Source organism: Oryctolagus cuniculus, chromosome 7, assembly GCF_051225735.1.
Source record: "Oryctolagus cuniculus isolate XC-2025 breed Fujian yellow rabbit chromosome 7, ASM5122573v1, whole genome shotgun sequence".
Classification (NCBI taxonomy): domain Eukaryota; kingdom Metazoa; phylum Chordata; class Mammalia; order Lagomorpha; family Leporidae; genus Oryctolagus; species Oryctolagus cuniculus.
Window position 1 is genome coordinate 149,605,924 of NC_142873.1, and position 16,717 is coordinate 149,622,640.

A 16,717-nucleotide genomic window follows, 5' to 3' on the forward strand; every position below is an offset into this window, starting at 1 on the left:
TAACTAGATGTTATTTAAAAGATTTGAATTCATGAGACTTGAAGATTTTTTTATTGAAATTATTTTATTTATTTGAGAGAGAGACTTACAGAAAGAGGGAGGAAAAAGAAAGTGAGAAATCTTTTATCTGCTGCTTCACTTCCAAATGGCCACAATGGCTAGGTCCAGGCCACATGGAAGCTAGGGGCCAGGAGCTTCATCCAGTTCTCCCACGTGTGTGCAAGGTACTAAGGACCTGGGCCATCTTCTGCTGCTTCCTATCTAGCTTCCAGGGAGCTGGATCGGAAGTGGAGCAGCCAGGACTTGAACCGGCGCCCATACAGGATGCAGGCATCGCAGGCAGCAGCTTTACCTGTTATGCCACAATGCTGGCCCCTTGAAGAATTTTTAAAAGGAAAACTTATGTGTGTCAAATCCTTGGCAGTTTTTGGCCAAGGTTTCCTGACTCTCTGCTGCCCATGTGTGGTGAGAAGGGGTCACAGCAGTTCCCCGCCCTCCCCTGAGGCTGCACCCAGGTCCCCTGCAGGGCCCGCCCCTGCCCACCACAGCTCCGTGCCCTTCATCCTGAAGCTGTTTTGGAAAATCCTCCAACGGCCCTTCTCCGACCCTCAGGAGGAAGGGGACCCTGAGCCTACACAGCCCTGCTCTGGTTGGCCACGCTTGCAGGTTACTGGTCACCAGTCCTGTGTGTCTGCCTCGGTCGGAAAGACCAGTGTCTTGTGGTTCCAGAAGCCCCACACGTTCTCCCCAGGATGCGGAACCCAGGCACTAACTACAGTGTAGGACACGGGTGTATTACTCACCAGATCAAACACCAGCTCCTCTGAAAATAGTATATAAACACATATAGATAGATATAGATACAGCTACAGAGGGATAGACAGTTGTTCTTGTCAAAGATTAATTTATTGATTTGCAAAACAGTGACAGAGGAGGGGAGAGAGGGGGGGGAGAGAGAGAGAGAGAGAGACAGAGAGAGAGAGAGAGAAGATATTCCATCCATTAGTGCCTCCCCATAAGACCACAACAGCCAGGGCTGTCCAGCGCAGAAGCCAGGAGACTCGCACTCCACACTGGTCTCTCACATGGCTGACAGGGCCGTGGACCTGTGCCATTTACCCCTGTTTCCCAGGCCCATTAAAAGGGAAATGGATCTGACGCGGAGTAGCCAGGATGCAAACTGGTGCCTATTTGGGAGCTCAGTGCTGCAAGCCGTGGCGTAACCTGCTTCACCAAACACTGGATGCAAGAGTGTACCCGTTAGAGGAAGGGAACACGCTCACACTGACAGGGACTGACCGTGTCCTTGCTGGGGAGCTTCATTCTTCATTCTGGGAGCTCAGGAGGAACAGGAGCTGCAGGGACTGGGCCGTGTGTGTTTCTTCCGCCTGCACAGCAGAGGGCGCTCTGACCTCCAGGACTGCTTGCGGAAACCGAGTCCCCGTGCCTGTGTGGGTGCCTCCTCGCCCTGCAGCCAGGGCTCTCACTAGGATAGTCCCACTCCCCCGTGGACACCCAGCCCTGAGCCTGTCATTGCCAGGCAGGCAGTCAGTGTTCACTGAATGCCCCTGACTGCTCGCTTCTGTTTAATAATCAACAACTTTAGAGAAACATCCACATGCCCCTCCCTCTCAGAGCCGGCCTCTGAAGTAAGGAATGAATGATACTGAATGAGTGAATGACCAAAGCCTCATTCTCCTCCCACTCAATGAAAGCAGAAAATCCCCGGTCCTTCCAGTCTACCACAAGGCAAGAGGGCGCAGGCTCAGTCTCCCACAGGTGTCACTGTGTTAGGTCTGCATGGAGAAGCCACTGCTCTCTGTGAGACTCTGTGCTGGGGTGACCTCCTTGTCCCAGCTTTCCTGCCTCAGTTTCCACAATGAGAACCCCCAGCCGAGGACAAACAAGAGGGTTGTTCTCCCATCAGGATTCCAAATTCTCTCCTGCGGTCCTGGTCCTCCCAGGAGAGGGGGCTCTGGTCTCCTCTGCAAATCAGCTCTCAGGTTTAGGACCCGGCCAGGGGGAAGTCACTGACGGACACAGATCCACTCGGGACTTGAGAGAGCACTTTATTCTTTACATAGGACGGGGGTCAGCACGGGTAGCCGGGCCTTGGTGCTAGTTGTTTGCAATGGTCTGGGAAAAGACAGAAGAGTGGAGTGAGGGTGGCAGGATCTCGAGTCCGTGGAACTGGGGTAGCTCCCAGCCCCCACTTACTCTCCATGTGGCCCTGGGGGAGTCACTTGCCTTCTCTAATGGGAGTGGTGATCCCAGCACTCACCCTGTGGGGTCCTGATTCAACCATCACCAAGGCCCCAGCCCAGTCCTGGTGCTCATCCTCCCAGTCTATACGGTGCTCACTGCGGTCACCATGGACAACACTGACCCTCTCTGACCAGCTGTCCCCAGATGACACTAAGGGGCTCAGCTTCCCCTGGCTCTCACAGCCTTCACCATTATGGCTCACTTCAGTCTCCCCCAGCAGGGGGCGCCGTGGCCCTCTGTGCTCTGTGACAAGTAAGGACCTGACCAGAGCACACCCCTGAGAAGCCCTCCTGAGTCAGGAGGTGCAAACTCCACCCAGAGCCTGCTGATTCCTGGGACCATGCAGGGCAGAGCTCATCCCCTGCCCTCTGCCATGTCCCCAAGGCCCCACCCCCCTGCCCTCCCGGGACCCCTGCAGCCCCTCCCAGGATGTGCCCCTCCTCCCTGTGCCCCAGCCCCTCTCAGGACAGCCCTCATCCGCAGCCCTCCCTGCTGCCCTGTCCTCACCCCAATAATCCAGTCAATGAAGGCCGACACTCGGGTGAACACCGTGGGTTTCTTGGGGGTGTCACAGCCATCGGCGGAGACAAAGCTGGCCACGCCATAGACTTTGCAACAGCCTTTTCCTATGCGGCAGACGAGGGGTCCCCCAGAGTCACCCTGCAGCAGTCAGAGGGGGCGGGACTGAGCCACGTCCGAGGGTCAGGAATGGAACCTGAACTGGGGACTGCAAACCACACCCTCAGTGTTGACCTCCGGGCCTCAGGGCCTGCTCTGAGCCGGGAGCAGGGTCTGTCCCACAGGAGCTGCTGGGGATGAGCTGGGACAGAGCTGACCTCAGCCCCAGACCTGCAGAGAGGAAGCCCCGGGAGACGCCGGCTCCCACTGCCGGTGGCGCAGTCACTCATGGACGTGACGCTCACGCGCGCCTCTGACACAGGGGCTCAGGGTCCCTTCAGAACACAGAGTGGGTGACTTGGGAGGTCCTGGTGCCAGTGCCCCATGCTGTGCTGCCAGGGCCGCCTGAGCACCATGAGGGACGGTGGCTGCCCCAGGTCAGGTGAGCCAGGGGCCGGGGCCAGGGTCAGGGTTGTCTACACGGCGCTGACTTTCTTCCACCTCCTGCCTGGCCTGGACCCTCCCAGGAAGCAGCAGGATAGACCTCTCCCCCACCTCCATAGAGATGGTAGAGGGGCCCCAGGACCCTGCCCACCCAGAGCAGGTGTGGGCTGACTCACGTTGCAGCCAGCGACGTTTTCGCCGCCGGCACACACCATGGTCTCCTTCACAGTGGAGCCCCACCAGTCGGACTGGGAGCAGTGTTCATAGTCCACCACGGGCAGCAGCCCCTTCAGTAGAACATTTGAGACTGACCCTCCAGCTGTGGGGACAGAGAGCAATGAGTGGGGGCTGGGGCAGGGTTACTTTCCCAGAGGTGGGACATTTGAGGCACACTGCGCTCCTGACCAGAAGGGCGCTGTCCTCCCACCAATTCCAGGGCCCTGCATTATTTGAACCTATACAACCCTGGCCTTGTCCCCCAGGCCCTGTCTCTCTGCCCCTGTCCCGGTCAGCACGTACTGGAGGTGGTGCCCCAGCCAGTGATGTAGCATTCCGTCCCGTGGGGCAGGATGTAGTCACGGGGGGCAAGGCAGGCGGGCTGGACTTCGGGTGTTACCTCGGCGCTGCGTGACAGCTTGATGAGGGCGATGTCATTGCTGTGGGAGGGAAGAGTCACACAGAGCCTGGAGCTCCAATTGGACCAGGTCCACCCTGGCATTTGCTCCAGGGGTTCACCTCTGGGGTCCCGAGGCTCCTTTGTCCCCCCCTTTGTCTACTCAAGGCAGAGTAGACTTCCCAGCCCAGGCCTCCTGGCCCCCGCCAGCCCTTGGCCTTCATAGTTGTCCTTGTGTCCACCTGTGCCCTTCATACTGCAGGTGCATCAGGACGCCCTGGGGGACCGTGAGCACAGTGTGGGGCGGGCACTCGGCACAGGGCTTAAGCGGCTGCACCCACACACAGTGCCTGGGTTCCTGTCCAGGCTCGGCTCCATTCCAGCCTCCTGCCCACGTGCACCCTGGCTTAGCAGGTGGTGGTCAGGTGCTTGGATTTCAGCCACCAGGTGGGAGAGACGAATAGAGTTCCTGTCTCCTGTGTTTGCTTAACCCAGCAATGGCTGTAGCAGGCATTTGGGAAGGGAACCAGTAGATAGATGGAAGATCTCTCTCTTTCTTTCTCCCTCTTCCCCTCTCGCCCCCCACTTTCGCTTTTCAGAAAATAAATTAGTAAAAACAATTTTAAATCCACACAAATTTTTGGGCCCGCCCGAGGCTTTCTGAGTCCATGGTCTGTCTGAGGCCTGAGGTCTGACATTCTATCAGGGTCCCAGCGGATGCTGGTGCCGCTGCCCCAAGACCACAACTCGGGAACCACAGCACTACTGTCTCTTAGGACATTTCGCCTGGGTCTCCCTGGTCTCCCTAGGCCCCAGGAGCCCTGCCAGGACGGGCCGGGGTCTCCATCACAGTGGCCCCTCCCTCCTGCACTGTGGTTCCCAGGGTTCCGCCCCCTCCTGTGCTCCTCTCACGGAAAAGGCTGAGCCTTGCGGACACACAGGTGAGCACACAGGTGAGGCTGAGCGGGGCCTCCCCGCCCGTCACCACCACCAGGAAGCCCTGCTGCAGGTCACCCTCTGACCAAGGGGAAACTGAAGCCCAGGCCATGCAGGGAGTGACTGCTGGGGCCTGACTCTCCACCCAGTGCTCCTCCTTCATCCCCAGGGCCGGGAACCCAGCTGTGCCGGATGGACCTCTGCTGACCACAGGAAACCTTGGACTTGGGGCAGGTGCTTGAGGGTTCCTGGGCTGCAGAGCCATGGAGCCCAGCAGCGGTGGGGGGCTTCCTGCCTCTCCCTGGCCCTGGTGACCCCCTGCATGGAAGGAGGTTTGTGCTGAGGGTCTCTGAGGCTCTGCTCAGTGTTGGGGCCTGGGTCTGGGATGCCCACCCTCCCAGCTGTCCCTGGAGTCCCCTAGATGCAGCTGGGGGTCACGGAGGGATGAGCACAGGAGCCCAGGCCCCGGCTGGGAGCTCACTCACCCCTTGGATACATCGTTGTCATCATAGTCTGGGTGCACGATGATCTTCTCCCCGGGGATGATCTGCTCCTCGTCCCCTAGGTTAGTTATGTCATGCGCGCCCAGCAGCACCCAGTAGTTCCCGGTGTAGCTGCCAGGGGAGGGGAGGTCAGTCTGGGCCTGACGCCCACTTCCCATAGCCAGCAAGTGACCCAAGCTGCCTGGGTCTCCCACAGGGACAAGTAGCAGGGCAAGACAGGGGCAGCAGGGGAACTCACGGGAAGCAGTGGCCGGCAGTCATAACCCAGAGAGGGTCGATGAGGGTCCCGCCACAGATGAAGTACAGGGCCCCGTCCTCCTCATACAGCACCATGGCCTGCAGACCCAGAAAGAAACACGCTGAGAGGCCAGCGCTGTGGCTCAATAGGCTAATCCTCCGCCTTGCGGCGCCGGCACACCGGGTTCTAGTCCCGGTCGGGGTGCCGGATTCTGTCCCGGTTGCCCCTCTTCCAGGCCAGCTCTCTGCTGAGGCCCGGGAGTGCAGTGGAGGAAGGCCCAAGTGCTTGGGCCCTGCACCCCATGGGAGACCAGGAGAAGCACCTGGCTCCTGCCATCGGATCAGCGCGTTGCGCCGGCTGCAGTGCGCCGGCTGTGGCGGCCATTGGAGGGTGAACCAACGGCAAAAGGAAGACCTTTCTCTCTGTCTCTCTCTCTCACTGTCCACTCTGCCTGTCAAAAAAAAAAAAAAAACAAAAAACAAAAAACAAAAAACAAAAAAAAACCACACTGAGAGGGCCAGACCCACAGTGAGTGAGCTGTGTAGGTTGTGCACTGCACAATCAAGAGGGTGCCATTCACACAGGAAACAGGAGCTGGCTCTGCAATGTGCAGTGTGCGACCTGCACCACTGCTCCTGGTGGCCCTGTCACTTCTCCACTGGGGTCACTGTGGCTCTCCAGTCCCCTACCCCAGGCCCTGTGATCTCCTGGAGACTCCAACATTTTCTGTCCTCTAGGGCCTCCCTGAACCTCTGTCTCCTGAGAGCCCCCAAGACCCTCTGTCCTCTCAGACCCCTCCCTGTTCTGCACCTCAGCCCTGCAGGCTGCACCACCCCAAGTGAAACCCTCCCCTGGCCCCAGATTGAGTTTCATTCGTAGACAGCCCAGTGAGGGCTGTAGGTAGGACCTGAAGACCTGTACATGACGCAGACTGTTCCAGGGTTCCCGGCCTTGGGACGCTGAAGTGGAGGCTGGAGAGGGATCCCTGGGGTCAGGACTGGAGGCCTTGCAGTCAGACTTGGCGTCCAGAGCCCAGGGTGGGGGTCCGTGCAGTTCGTGTTGTTCTTACCTGCCAGGGCTTGCTGTGGGGGTCTACCTCGGTGCCATTGACAACCCGGATGGACAGGCGGAAGGAAGGTTGGCCAGAGGCTGAGGCTGGAGAGGAGAGGAGAGGAGAGGACAGGCATCACTTAGCCAGATGGATCCCAAGGGAATAGGCTGTGCCACTGACAGGCTGTGTGACCCATGCGAGTCACTGTGCCTCTCTGACCTCAGCAGCCACTGGGAACAGCGAGCACTGGGACTAGAGCAGGGGCTTCCAGAGTCCCAGGAGCCCCAGGATGGAGATGAAAACCCACCTCCGTCGACGGGAGGACGGAGTGTGACTCTAACAGAGCCTGGTGACCACGAGCCTCACCAAGGTGATGGCTGCTGTGAGAGTGGAGGCTGGCCTGGTGCTGTGTAATGAACTCCACGGAACACCCATGGCCTGGGTTTCTGTTTTGGTTCCGTTGCCAGTTCCAACTCCCTGCTCATGGGCACCCAGCAGGCAGCAGTGACAGCCCAAGGACTCGGGTCCCTGCCACCCACTGGCTACTGCCTACTGGTTTCACTTAGGAATTTGGAGAGTGAACCAGAGGAAGGGGGATCATTGCCGGTCTGTCTCTACCTGCAATAAAACACATGAGTAATAACTTTTTTTTTTTTAACAGAGTGGAGGCTTTGAAATAGAACTTCCTGGGTTCAGAACACAGCATGGTCCCTTGTTCTGGGATGAGCTGCTTTAATGTTTTTAGGTCATTTTGCTGGTCAGTAAAATGGGGCCAATAATAGTACTGATCTCATGGAGCTGGGAGGAACATTGCATGATGTCGTATAAGAGAAATGTCTAAGAATTCTGCCTGGCGTTTAGTAAGGATTCCATAAATGTGATCTGTTCCCATGACTGTCAGTCTGGGGAGGCTGCTCAGAGGAGGTGGCCTTGAGCTGCAGTGTAACAAGGCAGAGAGATAAGGCTGGGCACAGGCCATGGCGCTGGGTGGGGGAGAGTGATGGATGGAGAATTGGAGCATTCATCAGAGGAGTGGGAATTCCATCCCTCGCAGTCTGAGCACAGAGCCAGGCTCTTCTCCACTTAGGTTTGATCACTGCCCCCACCAAGGATGCCCACCACCCCCTTGGGTGCTGCTCCCAGTCCTCCTGAGCTGCTCCATCCCCTGCTTCCCCTCCCTCTCCTCCCCAGCACCAAGCTAAAGCCCCCACTGTCATACCCTAGGTACGTGCTGAGACCCCTCCTATGGAAGCAGGGCCTGGGACTACGGGCCCAGGGTGGGGAGCAGATCTCAGGGCTCCTGGCCCAGGCAGCGCAGGGCACAGACCGGGCTGGGTTCTTACCAAGGGCCACCAGCAGGAGGGCGCTCAGCAGCCGGAGCATCGCGAGTGTGGAGAGAGGACGAGCGACAGAGCCCGCGCTCTAATATAGTGCAAGCAGGCAGGGGGCTGGACTGGGCCCCTTCCCAGCACAGGTGGTGGGACACCAGGTCTCTCCCATGTCCAAGGCCACAGCCCTCCACCCCCCGCAGATGGAGGAGTGAGAACCAACAGAGAGAACCAGGGTTTTCTGAACCAGGTGGCTCCACAGGTGACACCAGGTGGCTGATTGATAACAGGACCAGGATGGAAAGTTGGCGTCAGAACAAGCCACCTCCTCCAGGAAGGAACACGGGCGCTGGAACCCCTCAACCTGGATTCCGACTCTGCCCATGCCACCTCCCAGCTCTGAGACCTTGGCACCTGGCTTCTCTTCTCTGCAGCTCAGTTTTCCAACTCTATCCCGGGGTCGGTATTCGTGTCCACCTCAAGGACAAGATCTGGTTGAGCACCTGCTGTACGCAGAGCAGGCCCTGCTCCAGTGCTGTGGCTGACACAGCACCGTCCTCCTCCTTCTGCTGGCCGAGTGCCGCGGGGAGACAACCTCAGATCAACCCTGATCTGCAAAGGCTGTGGGCACCCCGAGGGCGGGGCTGTGGAGCAGAGGAAGCGTGGGAGCCCGGGTGGGAGTGGGTGGTCATTCAGAGGGGAGGCGAGGGAAAGTGCCCTTGGGGCTGGGGGTTCAGGATTTGGTTGAGTCGTAAAGGAGAGGCAAAGCCAGCTATGGGAGGGGCAGGTGTTTGGCATAGTAAAGGTGCCACTTGCAACAACCCCGCTGCAAATAGGAGTGCCTGGGTGTGGGCCCCAACTCTGCTCCTGATCCAGCTTCCTGCTAGCGCACACCTTAGCAGCCAGCAGAGGACGGCTGGAGGACTTGGGTCCCTGCTACCCACAGACTCTACTGAGTTCCTGGCTTGGGCTTTTGGTCTGGCTGAGTCCCAGCTGTAGCTGCCATTTGGGGAATGAACCAGTCAAAGGGAGAGTCCCTTCTCTCTCTGATTTTCCAATAAATTGAAATTAAAAGTGTTCAAAAGATTTATTTGTTGTGATGCAGTGGTTTAAGTTGCAGCCAGCAATGCGGCATCCCATATGAGTACTGGTTTCAGGCCCAGCTCTCTGCTTCCATGATGGCTCATTCCAAAAATGGCTTCATCCGCCAGGGCTTGTCCAGGAATTCCATCCAGGTCTCCTGGCCAGGGACCCAAGCACTTGGGACATCTTCTACTGCATTCCCAAGCACATTAGCAGGCGGCTGGATTGGAAACTGATCATTCAGTCTGGTACTGGCACTCAAATATTGGATGCTGGGATGTCAGTCGGTGGCTTAATCTGCCTTGCCACAACCCTGGCCTGAAACTAAATTTTTAAAAAATGCCAGCCAGGGCCAGCGCCATGGCTCACTTGGTTAATCCTCCTCCTGTGGTGCCAGCATCCCATATGGGTGCCGGGTTCTAGCCCCAGCTGTTCCTCTTCCAGTCCAGCTCTCTGCTGTGGCCCCGGAGGGCAGTGGAGGGTGGCCCAAGTGTTTGGGCCCTGCACCCACATGGGAGACCAGGAAGAAGCACCTGGCTCCTGACTTTGGATTGGCACAGCGTCAACCATGGTGGCCATTTGGGGTGTGAACCAAATGAAGGAAGACCTTTCTCTCTCCCTCTCTTACTGTTTGTAAATCTGACAAATAAATAAATAAAATCTTTAAAAAATGCCAGCCAAAGGAAGTCCACATGAAACACACTACAGGTAGAAGGGATGGCAAATACAAAGTCCTGAGGCCTGGGTTTGTCTTATTATAATGAGAGATTGGAGCTTAGTAGTCCAGGCGGGGTTGAGAGAGTTGACTTCAACACAGAGGTGGTTCCTGGTGTTGAACTCACAGCTGGTGTCACAGTCGCACTTCCCCGTCTGTACCTGTGAGCAGCTCTTGCACCTGTGCCCTCAGAGACGCCATCCTCGATCTTCAACAGTGAGGACCTAGAAGCCACTCAGGTGTCCACCAATGTAATGGAGGCGTGTGTGTAGTTCGTGGTGGAAGATGGATCAGCCAAGAGTGAGTCCCAGTGACGTGTGGACATTTCCTACAAACACAGATGAGGGAGAATAGGAAGGATGGTCCAGAGAATTGTATGAAGTTTAACACCCTTTTAAAATGTGTTTATTTATTTGAAAGGCAGGGAGACAGAAACAGACAAAAAGGTCTCCCCTACGCTGGTTCACTCCCCAAATGCCTGCAACAGCTGAGGCTGTAACAGGTTGAGACCTGAAGACTGCACCTTAATCTGGGGCTCCCGTGTGGACCCAAGGGCTTGAACCATCACCCACTGCTCCCAGAGTGCGCATCAGCAGGGAGCTGGAACTGGGAGCCTACTGAGACCCACGTGCACTGTAATATGAGACTCAGGGGTCTGTATGTTTCAAAAAATATTTATTTATTTGATAGACATGGGGAGGAGAGACCTTCCATCATCTGGTTCACTATGCAAAGAGCTGATACCAGGGCTGCACCGATCTGAAGCCAGAAGCCTGGAGCCCCATCTGGTCTCCTATGTGGGTGGCAGGGGCCCAGGGAACTGGACTATCTTCTGCTGCTTTCCCAGGTGCATTAGCAGGGAGCTGGTTCAGAAGTCAGGCAGCTGGGACTTGAACTAGTGCCCATGTGGGACGCTGGTGCCGCAGGCTGCAGCTTAACCTGCTGTGCCACAATGCCGGCCCCTCAAGAGATATCTAACTGCTTCACTAAACCTCCACAAACACACTTTTTAATTTGAGAGGCACAGGCAGAGAGAGAGAGAGAGAGAGAGAGCAAGAGAGAGCAAGCACAAATCCCATCCACTGCTGTGTCTGCAAACGCCTACATGACCGAGGCTGGGCTGTGGCTGTAGCCAGCATCAAGGAACCCAAGCCCGCTCTCCCCCATGGGTGGCAGGAACCCTATCATTTGTGCCATCGCTCCTGCAACCGGGGTCTCCTGCCTGGCCAGGGGCTAGTGAGGATCCAGAACTGAGAATCTAACCCAGGATCTCCATTGTCCTGTCTGCTAGGATAAACAGTCCCACTCACACAATTTCCTGTTAAAGAATTCAAGCAACGCAATGTGGAGATGTATTTTCTGGACCACAGACAGGTGGGCAGCGCAGTGTGAAGGGAGACAGAGAGGGAGGCCCTGCGGCGGCCAGCCCTGGGGCTGCTGGGCCACCATCGCCCAGCGGTCGCCGTCAGCATGGCGGGCACAGCCCCCGGGAACTCTCCCCCTGGCCCGCACACACCGTCCTGATGGAGCGCAGACAGCTGCGGCCGCCTGCAGGGAACTCTGAGGCCTCCTTGCTCCGGGTTCTGCAAACCCCATGAAGGTGGGAGACGGCAGTGTGGCTGGGGAGTGATGGCAGGAGCTGTGTTTTCACCCGCAGGGCCATGGCAGAGTCCTCAGCACCAGTTCCCAATGAAATCAAGCCCTGGGGGAGATTCCGGCAAAGAAGGGTAATGTAGCAGGTGTTTTTTTCTGTTTTAGATCAGGCATGGGGTGGACAGCTATGTCTACCCCTCAAGACACAATCTACGCAGGCCGAGGACAGCGTGTGCTCACAGGCACATTGTGGGGAAACCTCCACATGGTGATAGCACAGCCCTGCGCTCCCTGGCTGCACTCCCTCTGGGCCTGGGCGGGTTTATTTGCTCAGCTTTGCACCCAGAGACCTTCCCCAGGCCCTGCACTGAGCAAGAAGGGGGCGGGGCCCAGGATGGGGCTCCCGAGGAGAGGGGCGGGTCAGACAACGGCTGAGCCCACTGTGGCGCATCTGGGTCAGACAGGTCCCAAACACCATGTGATCAAGGGGACCCGAGGGGAGCTCCTGCCCAGAAAACCCAGGGCTGACGGGGGTCACCCATGATCACAGGGGACTCAACCCCCCAACTCCAGACAAAACTGAGTAAGATGTCTCCCGCCCTTACCCTTGTGTAGTCCCAGTGGTCCTGGCCCTCTGCTTGGGCTCAGGCAGAAGGACCTTCGGAAGCCACCGTGCCATCTCAGTCCCTCTCGTTGGCCTCCTCTTCAAGGCCTTGTGGGTAGACACTCAGCTGTGCCACTGTCCAACCCTATGGGGGTGCTGCTGGTGGAAGCCCCCTCTTCCCTGCTCATATTCTGTGGCCCTGCCAACACACACACTCAGCCAAGAGTTACTGAACACCTCCGAGATCCCGGGCACACTCCTGGTCCCTGCGAGATTCCACGGAGAAGACAGGCGAGGCCCTCTCCCCTGGGAGCTCACAGCCCGCGGGCGCAGCAGCAGTGGCACAGGGCATCCTCCACCTGCCTGACCCCTCTGCCTGGTGCTCTCCCTGCTCACTGGTTTGGTTCTGTCAATGCAGGACCTGATGGAGGGACCGAGTGGGACGTGAGAAACGTGCAAGCTCACAAACCTGACACAAGGCAGCTCTGCATGGCTGGCACCTGGTGGGCTCAATGCACACCACCTCTCTCTCAATGTCTCTCTCTGTCGCTCCATCTCTCTCTCTGTCACACACACACACTCTCACACACCAGCACTGTGCACTACATGGCTTGGCCACATCTGGTTCTCCTTCTGTCCTTCCCAAGGGACCTGTCCTTGGAGAGGGCTGTATGCGTAGTGAGCTTTGTCCTCAGAAAGAGATGACCACGGTCACACAGCCACATGCGCTACAGCTTTTCTCTGTGAGCTGGAAGGAGGGTCAGCCACTGGTTGGTTAGTTCAGCTGCTGGGCGCCGTCACCACCAACCCGGCCTCTTGCCACCCCTGGGTTCTGTTGGCCTCGGTGTGCTGGCCTTTGCTCCCGGGCGGCTGCCTTCACTGACCTGGGAGTGGACTGTGTTTAACTGCTTGGTGACCAGGAAGAAGGACAGCAGGGAGTTAGACCAGGAGGGAAAGGCAGCAAGACAGAGTGGGTCACGGACAGAGGGCCCCACCCACCCGTCTCAGAGATGCCCCGTCCCAGTGTGAGAGGCTGCTGCTCACCTTCCCACACTTTCCCCCGAGCACCTGCTGTGTCCAGATGAGGCTCGTGCCTTGCTCCTCTCCCCACGCCCAGAACACAGTGCACAAGCTCATACTCAGAACTCACACCCTGGCACCTGCCTGTACACACTCCACACATCCCTCCCCCACATGAGCCACATCCACATTACCCCACTGTCCATCCTCCCCCCTCCCACCATAAAGCAAATTTCTCTCTCCCTGCTGCCTACAGCAGCCTTGTGACTGGGGCCTGGAAGAGGCCAGGACATTAAATGTGTCTGACGAGAACCCCAAACTGGAAGATCCTAAATGGAATTGCCAACCTAATTTGCAGGCAGGAGCTGAGGGCAGTCCCCGCGGCCCCTTCCCACAGTCCCGGGACTCTCAGCCCTGATGTGGTCTCCACGGTGGTCACTCCAGGCTCTCTCTGGGTGGGAGGACAAGTGTCAGAGGCTCCACCCCCTCCATAGGGTGGAGCTCAGTGGGACGGATGCACTCACCGCCAATTGCAGGCAATGCATCTCTGAGACTCCAGTGTCCTGGCACGGGGGTTGATCTTGATTCTTGTTAGATGAATGAATGATATATGAATGGATGATGGACTGCTGAGTCGATGAGTAAATGCATGGATGGATGGATGGGGAACTGGGGAACACAGAGAGTGGAGAGCCCAATAGAAAGACTGTAGGGCAGGCTTTGGCACATCAGTTACGATGCCACCCAGGACACCAGCATAGTAGTGGAATTTCTGGTTCACATCCTGCCTCCTCTGCTCCAGACCCCCTCCCTGCGGCCGTGAGTCTGGGAGATGCAGGTGTCGGACCCCTCTTTGGGTCCCTGTCACCACATGGGATGAAATTCTGGGCTCCTGGCTACAGCCTGGCCCTGCCCTGGCTATCGTGGGTATTTGGTGAGTGAGCCAGCAGAGGGAAGCTCTCTCTGTCTTCAGGTAAGTGAAAACAAATTTTACACCTTTTGATAGATGAAGGAAAAAAGAGGGGAATTTGGGAGAAAGGTGGGCAGCAGACTGATGGGGGAGGGAATTGAGAAGAGGAGGCCAGGCAGCCCCGGGGCGGGGCAGAGAAGTGGTCACCAGGTGAAGGAGGAACAGAGCCGCATCCGCCAGCCTCGGTGCCCAACTCCACAGGCCTCCTCCTGCCAGGCTCCCTGCTGCCTGATGACGGCTCCCAACATTCCTGGACCCCTGGGCCGGGCACCTCCATCAGGAGTCCTCGCTGGGACCAGTCCTTCTTGCCTTCTTGCTCCCACATCTCAGTAGAGGGTACCGGGGCCCCTCTGCTCTGAGTTCAATGCGGGTGATGGGATCAGAGCCGGGTTTGTTTGAATTCTGGCTCCACAGAACATTTGAGGCCCTGGCAGGTGACCTAACCTCTCCCTGCCTCAGTTAACACAAGGGGGACAGCACCAGGCCCTCCCTTGCTCAGGTTGTGTGAGAATTCAAGCAGAGTAAGCAGTCAGCACAGGACTTGGCCACGGGGAGCACAGAGCTGAGGGGGACAATGGGATCCAGAAACTCCCACGCTCACCTGGTCTAGCCCATGGTCAAGTTGCTCACCCCAAATCGGAATCAGAACTTGTGGATCACAGGGAACAGTGAGCGCCACTGCTCTGCGCGGCCTCTCCCTGGAACGCTCCTCAATGTTTCACTCATGCCCTGACGTGGACGCAACATCAACACTGCTCGAAATAACGACGCAGAAGCCGTAAGTTAATACGTGTATCACAGGAGAATGAGTGGATCGTGGTGCGCCTGTAGAATGAAACACCAGCGACACGATGGAACCTGAGCTACATGGATCAGCACGGAGTCGAAAAGCAAGACGAAAGATTACTTCAGTGTGCAGCCACAATAGGGGTGACATTTGAACGAATGCCTGTGGATGCTGTGCCAGGTGTGGTCATGGGGAGGGTTCAGACCAACCTGCACGGCAAAGTGGTCAGAGATGCAGGTGCCACCCTTGATGAAGGTAGGGGTCAAGCTGACCACGGCTTCAGGCAGCTCCAACTGTGTCCTGCAGCTGAGCCTGTCTTTGAGTTCCCTGAATACCGTGTGGGCACGGAACAGGAGATCTTCTCGTTAATCCCCAGAGCAAACTAGCAATGACCTAGGCTGAAAATGCAGAGGCCTGGGGTGGGGAGGAAGGAGCTACCATCATCCAGACCTTGAGAAGAAGAGGTGGGAATGGCCAGGGCTCCCCACCCCAGCTGCCCTCCCTGCCCATGCGTCTCTGGGCTGTGGCTGGTGCTTTCAGAAGCAAACAGGTGCCCGAATTGCTGGCTTAGAGCAGCTAAGCTCTGCCACACTCAGGAAAAGAGGGCTTTCCCCGCTGGGCCCAAGGCTCAGCCTCTGCGTGGGAGAAGCCCGGGTCCAGGCCAGGGTGAGGGAGGCCTCTGCCTTTGGTTCTGTTCCCTGGCCTTCTCCTCGTGGAGTCAGTGGTCAGGGCGATGGCAGTCTTGGACAGGGCCTCTGTTACAGGAAGGGGAGGCTGCCGAGCCTCCAGCCCCAGGCAGATGCCAGACGTCCTGACCTTGAACCTCAAGCACAGACTCATGCAGTGAGCCTGCTAAGTGCCAGGGCTGTGCTGGATCCTGGAAGGCAGGGGTGAGGAGGCGGCCCCTCCAAGCCAGGGCTTCTGGGGCTCCTGCCGGGGAAGATTAGACACAAACATAAGCAGGTGCCGAACAGATGCTAAGTGCGCGTGTGGGTTGAAGTGATAGAATTCTATGAGAGGAAGCCTGCTAGAGACCTGCTCGTGTGGCCGGGAGAAGGGCCATTGCTTGCTCAAGGGCCCAGAGCTGTTCAGGGGCACGGCACCCCAGACTCAGCCCAGGGCCCTTCCTGCTGCATCCCACTCCTGCCTTTTCTTTATTTGTAAAAGATTAACTTATTTATTTATTTGAAAGTCAGGGTGACACAAAGAGAGGGAATGAGTGAGAATGAGCTCACCCCCAGCTGGGCAATCAGGAGCCGCTTGGCTGAGTACAAGAGAGAACCAGCAATGTTGGCCTCTCTGGTCCACAGCCTGAAGCTGCTCAATTTGTCAGGGTCAGCAGTCTGTGGGGGCTGTGGGTGTGGGGGTCCCAGGGAGGCAGGTATGACAGAGAAGGGTCTCCCATGCCCTACATGGTGGGAGGCCTGTGGCTGAGGGGAGGAGAACAAGAGACTGGGAAGTGAGTCGGCACCGCTGTGACTCCGCAGTGCTGGGTCCACGTGGTTTCTCCAGGGCTTTCAGGAGCCTCTCCTGAGAATGAGGTCCTGTCACTGCCCTGACACACGTCCACCCAGAGGTCCCTATGTGAAGTGGAATAAGCCAGACACCCACAGACCAGCATTGCTCCTTCCCCCTGTTCTACGAAGTTAAAATCACTTATTCTATAGAGGGAGAGTAGAGGCTGGGAAGGATTGAGGGGAGGGAGTTGGTTACTTGGTGAGTCCAGGGTGCAGCTGGATGGGAACAGTCACTACCAATGTTTTATAGCTCCCTGAAATATGATGGTTAGCAGTTATGCACTCAATAGTTCAAAAGCGCTAAGAGAAAGGACTTTGTATGTTCCCAACACAAAGAAATTATACCTATTTCAGGTGGTGGATTATGCTGATCTTATTGTGACACCTGCTAGAGGTCAGCCAGCAAGACACACTGACGCTGGACAGAGCTGG

The 16,717-nt window shown here is 57.3% G+C and overlaps 1 protein-coding gene across 1 annotated transcript; it reads right to left on the bottom strand.

The window, feature by feature from the left end:
- Nucleotides 1-2,049: 2,049 nt before the first annotated feature.
- On the bottom strand, nucleotides 2,050-8,068 carry LOC149125809 (chymotrypsin-like elastase family member 3B). Its single transcript, XM_089299210.1, has 8 exons — nucleotides 8,012-8,068; nucleotides 6,687-6,772; nucleotides 5,618-5,715; nucleotides 5,362-5,490; nucleotides 3,847-3,983; nucleotides 3,504-3,646; nucleotides 2,773-2,925; nucleotides 2,050-2,136 (listed from the first exon to the last, which is right to left on the bottom strand). Exons 1-8 carry the CDS (start codon nucleotides 8,049-8,051, stop codon nucleotides 2,119-2,121), a joined length of 804 nt encoding a protein of 267 aa, XP_089155336.1. The 5' UTR covers nucleotides 8,052-8,068; the 3' UTR covers nucleotides 2,050-2,118.
- Nucleotides 8,069-16,717: the final 8,649 nt, after the last annotated feature.

Excerpts from the sequence above, each read along its gene's own strand:
- LOC149125809 (XM_089299210.1), bottom strand. The coding sequence starts at position 8,051 with ATGCTCCGGCTGCTGAGCGCCCTCCTGCTGGTGGCCCTTG. Across the intron at positions 5,716-6,686 it reads CCCACAGCAAGCCCTGGCAG|GCCATGGTGCTGTATGAGGA; the intron begins GTAAGAACAACA and ends CTGGGTCTGCAG. Across the intron at positions 2,926-3,503 it reads AAAACGTCGCTGGCTGCAAC|GGTGACTCTGGGGGACCCCT; the intron begins GTGAGTCAGCCC and ends TGACTGCTGCAG.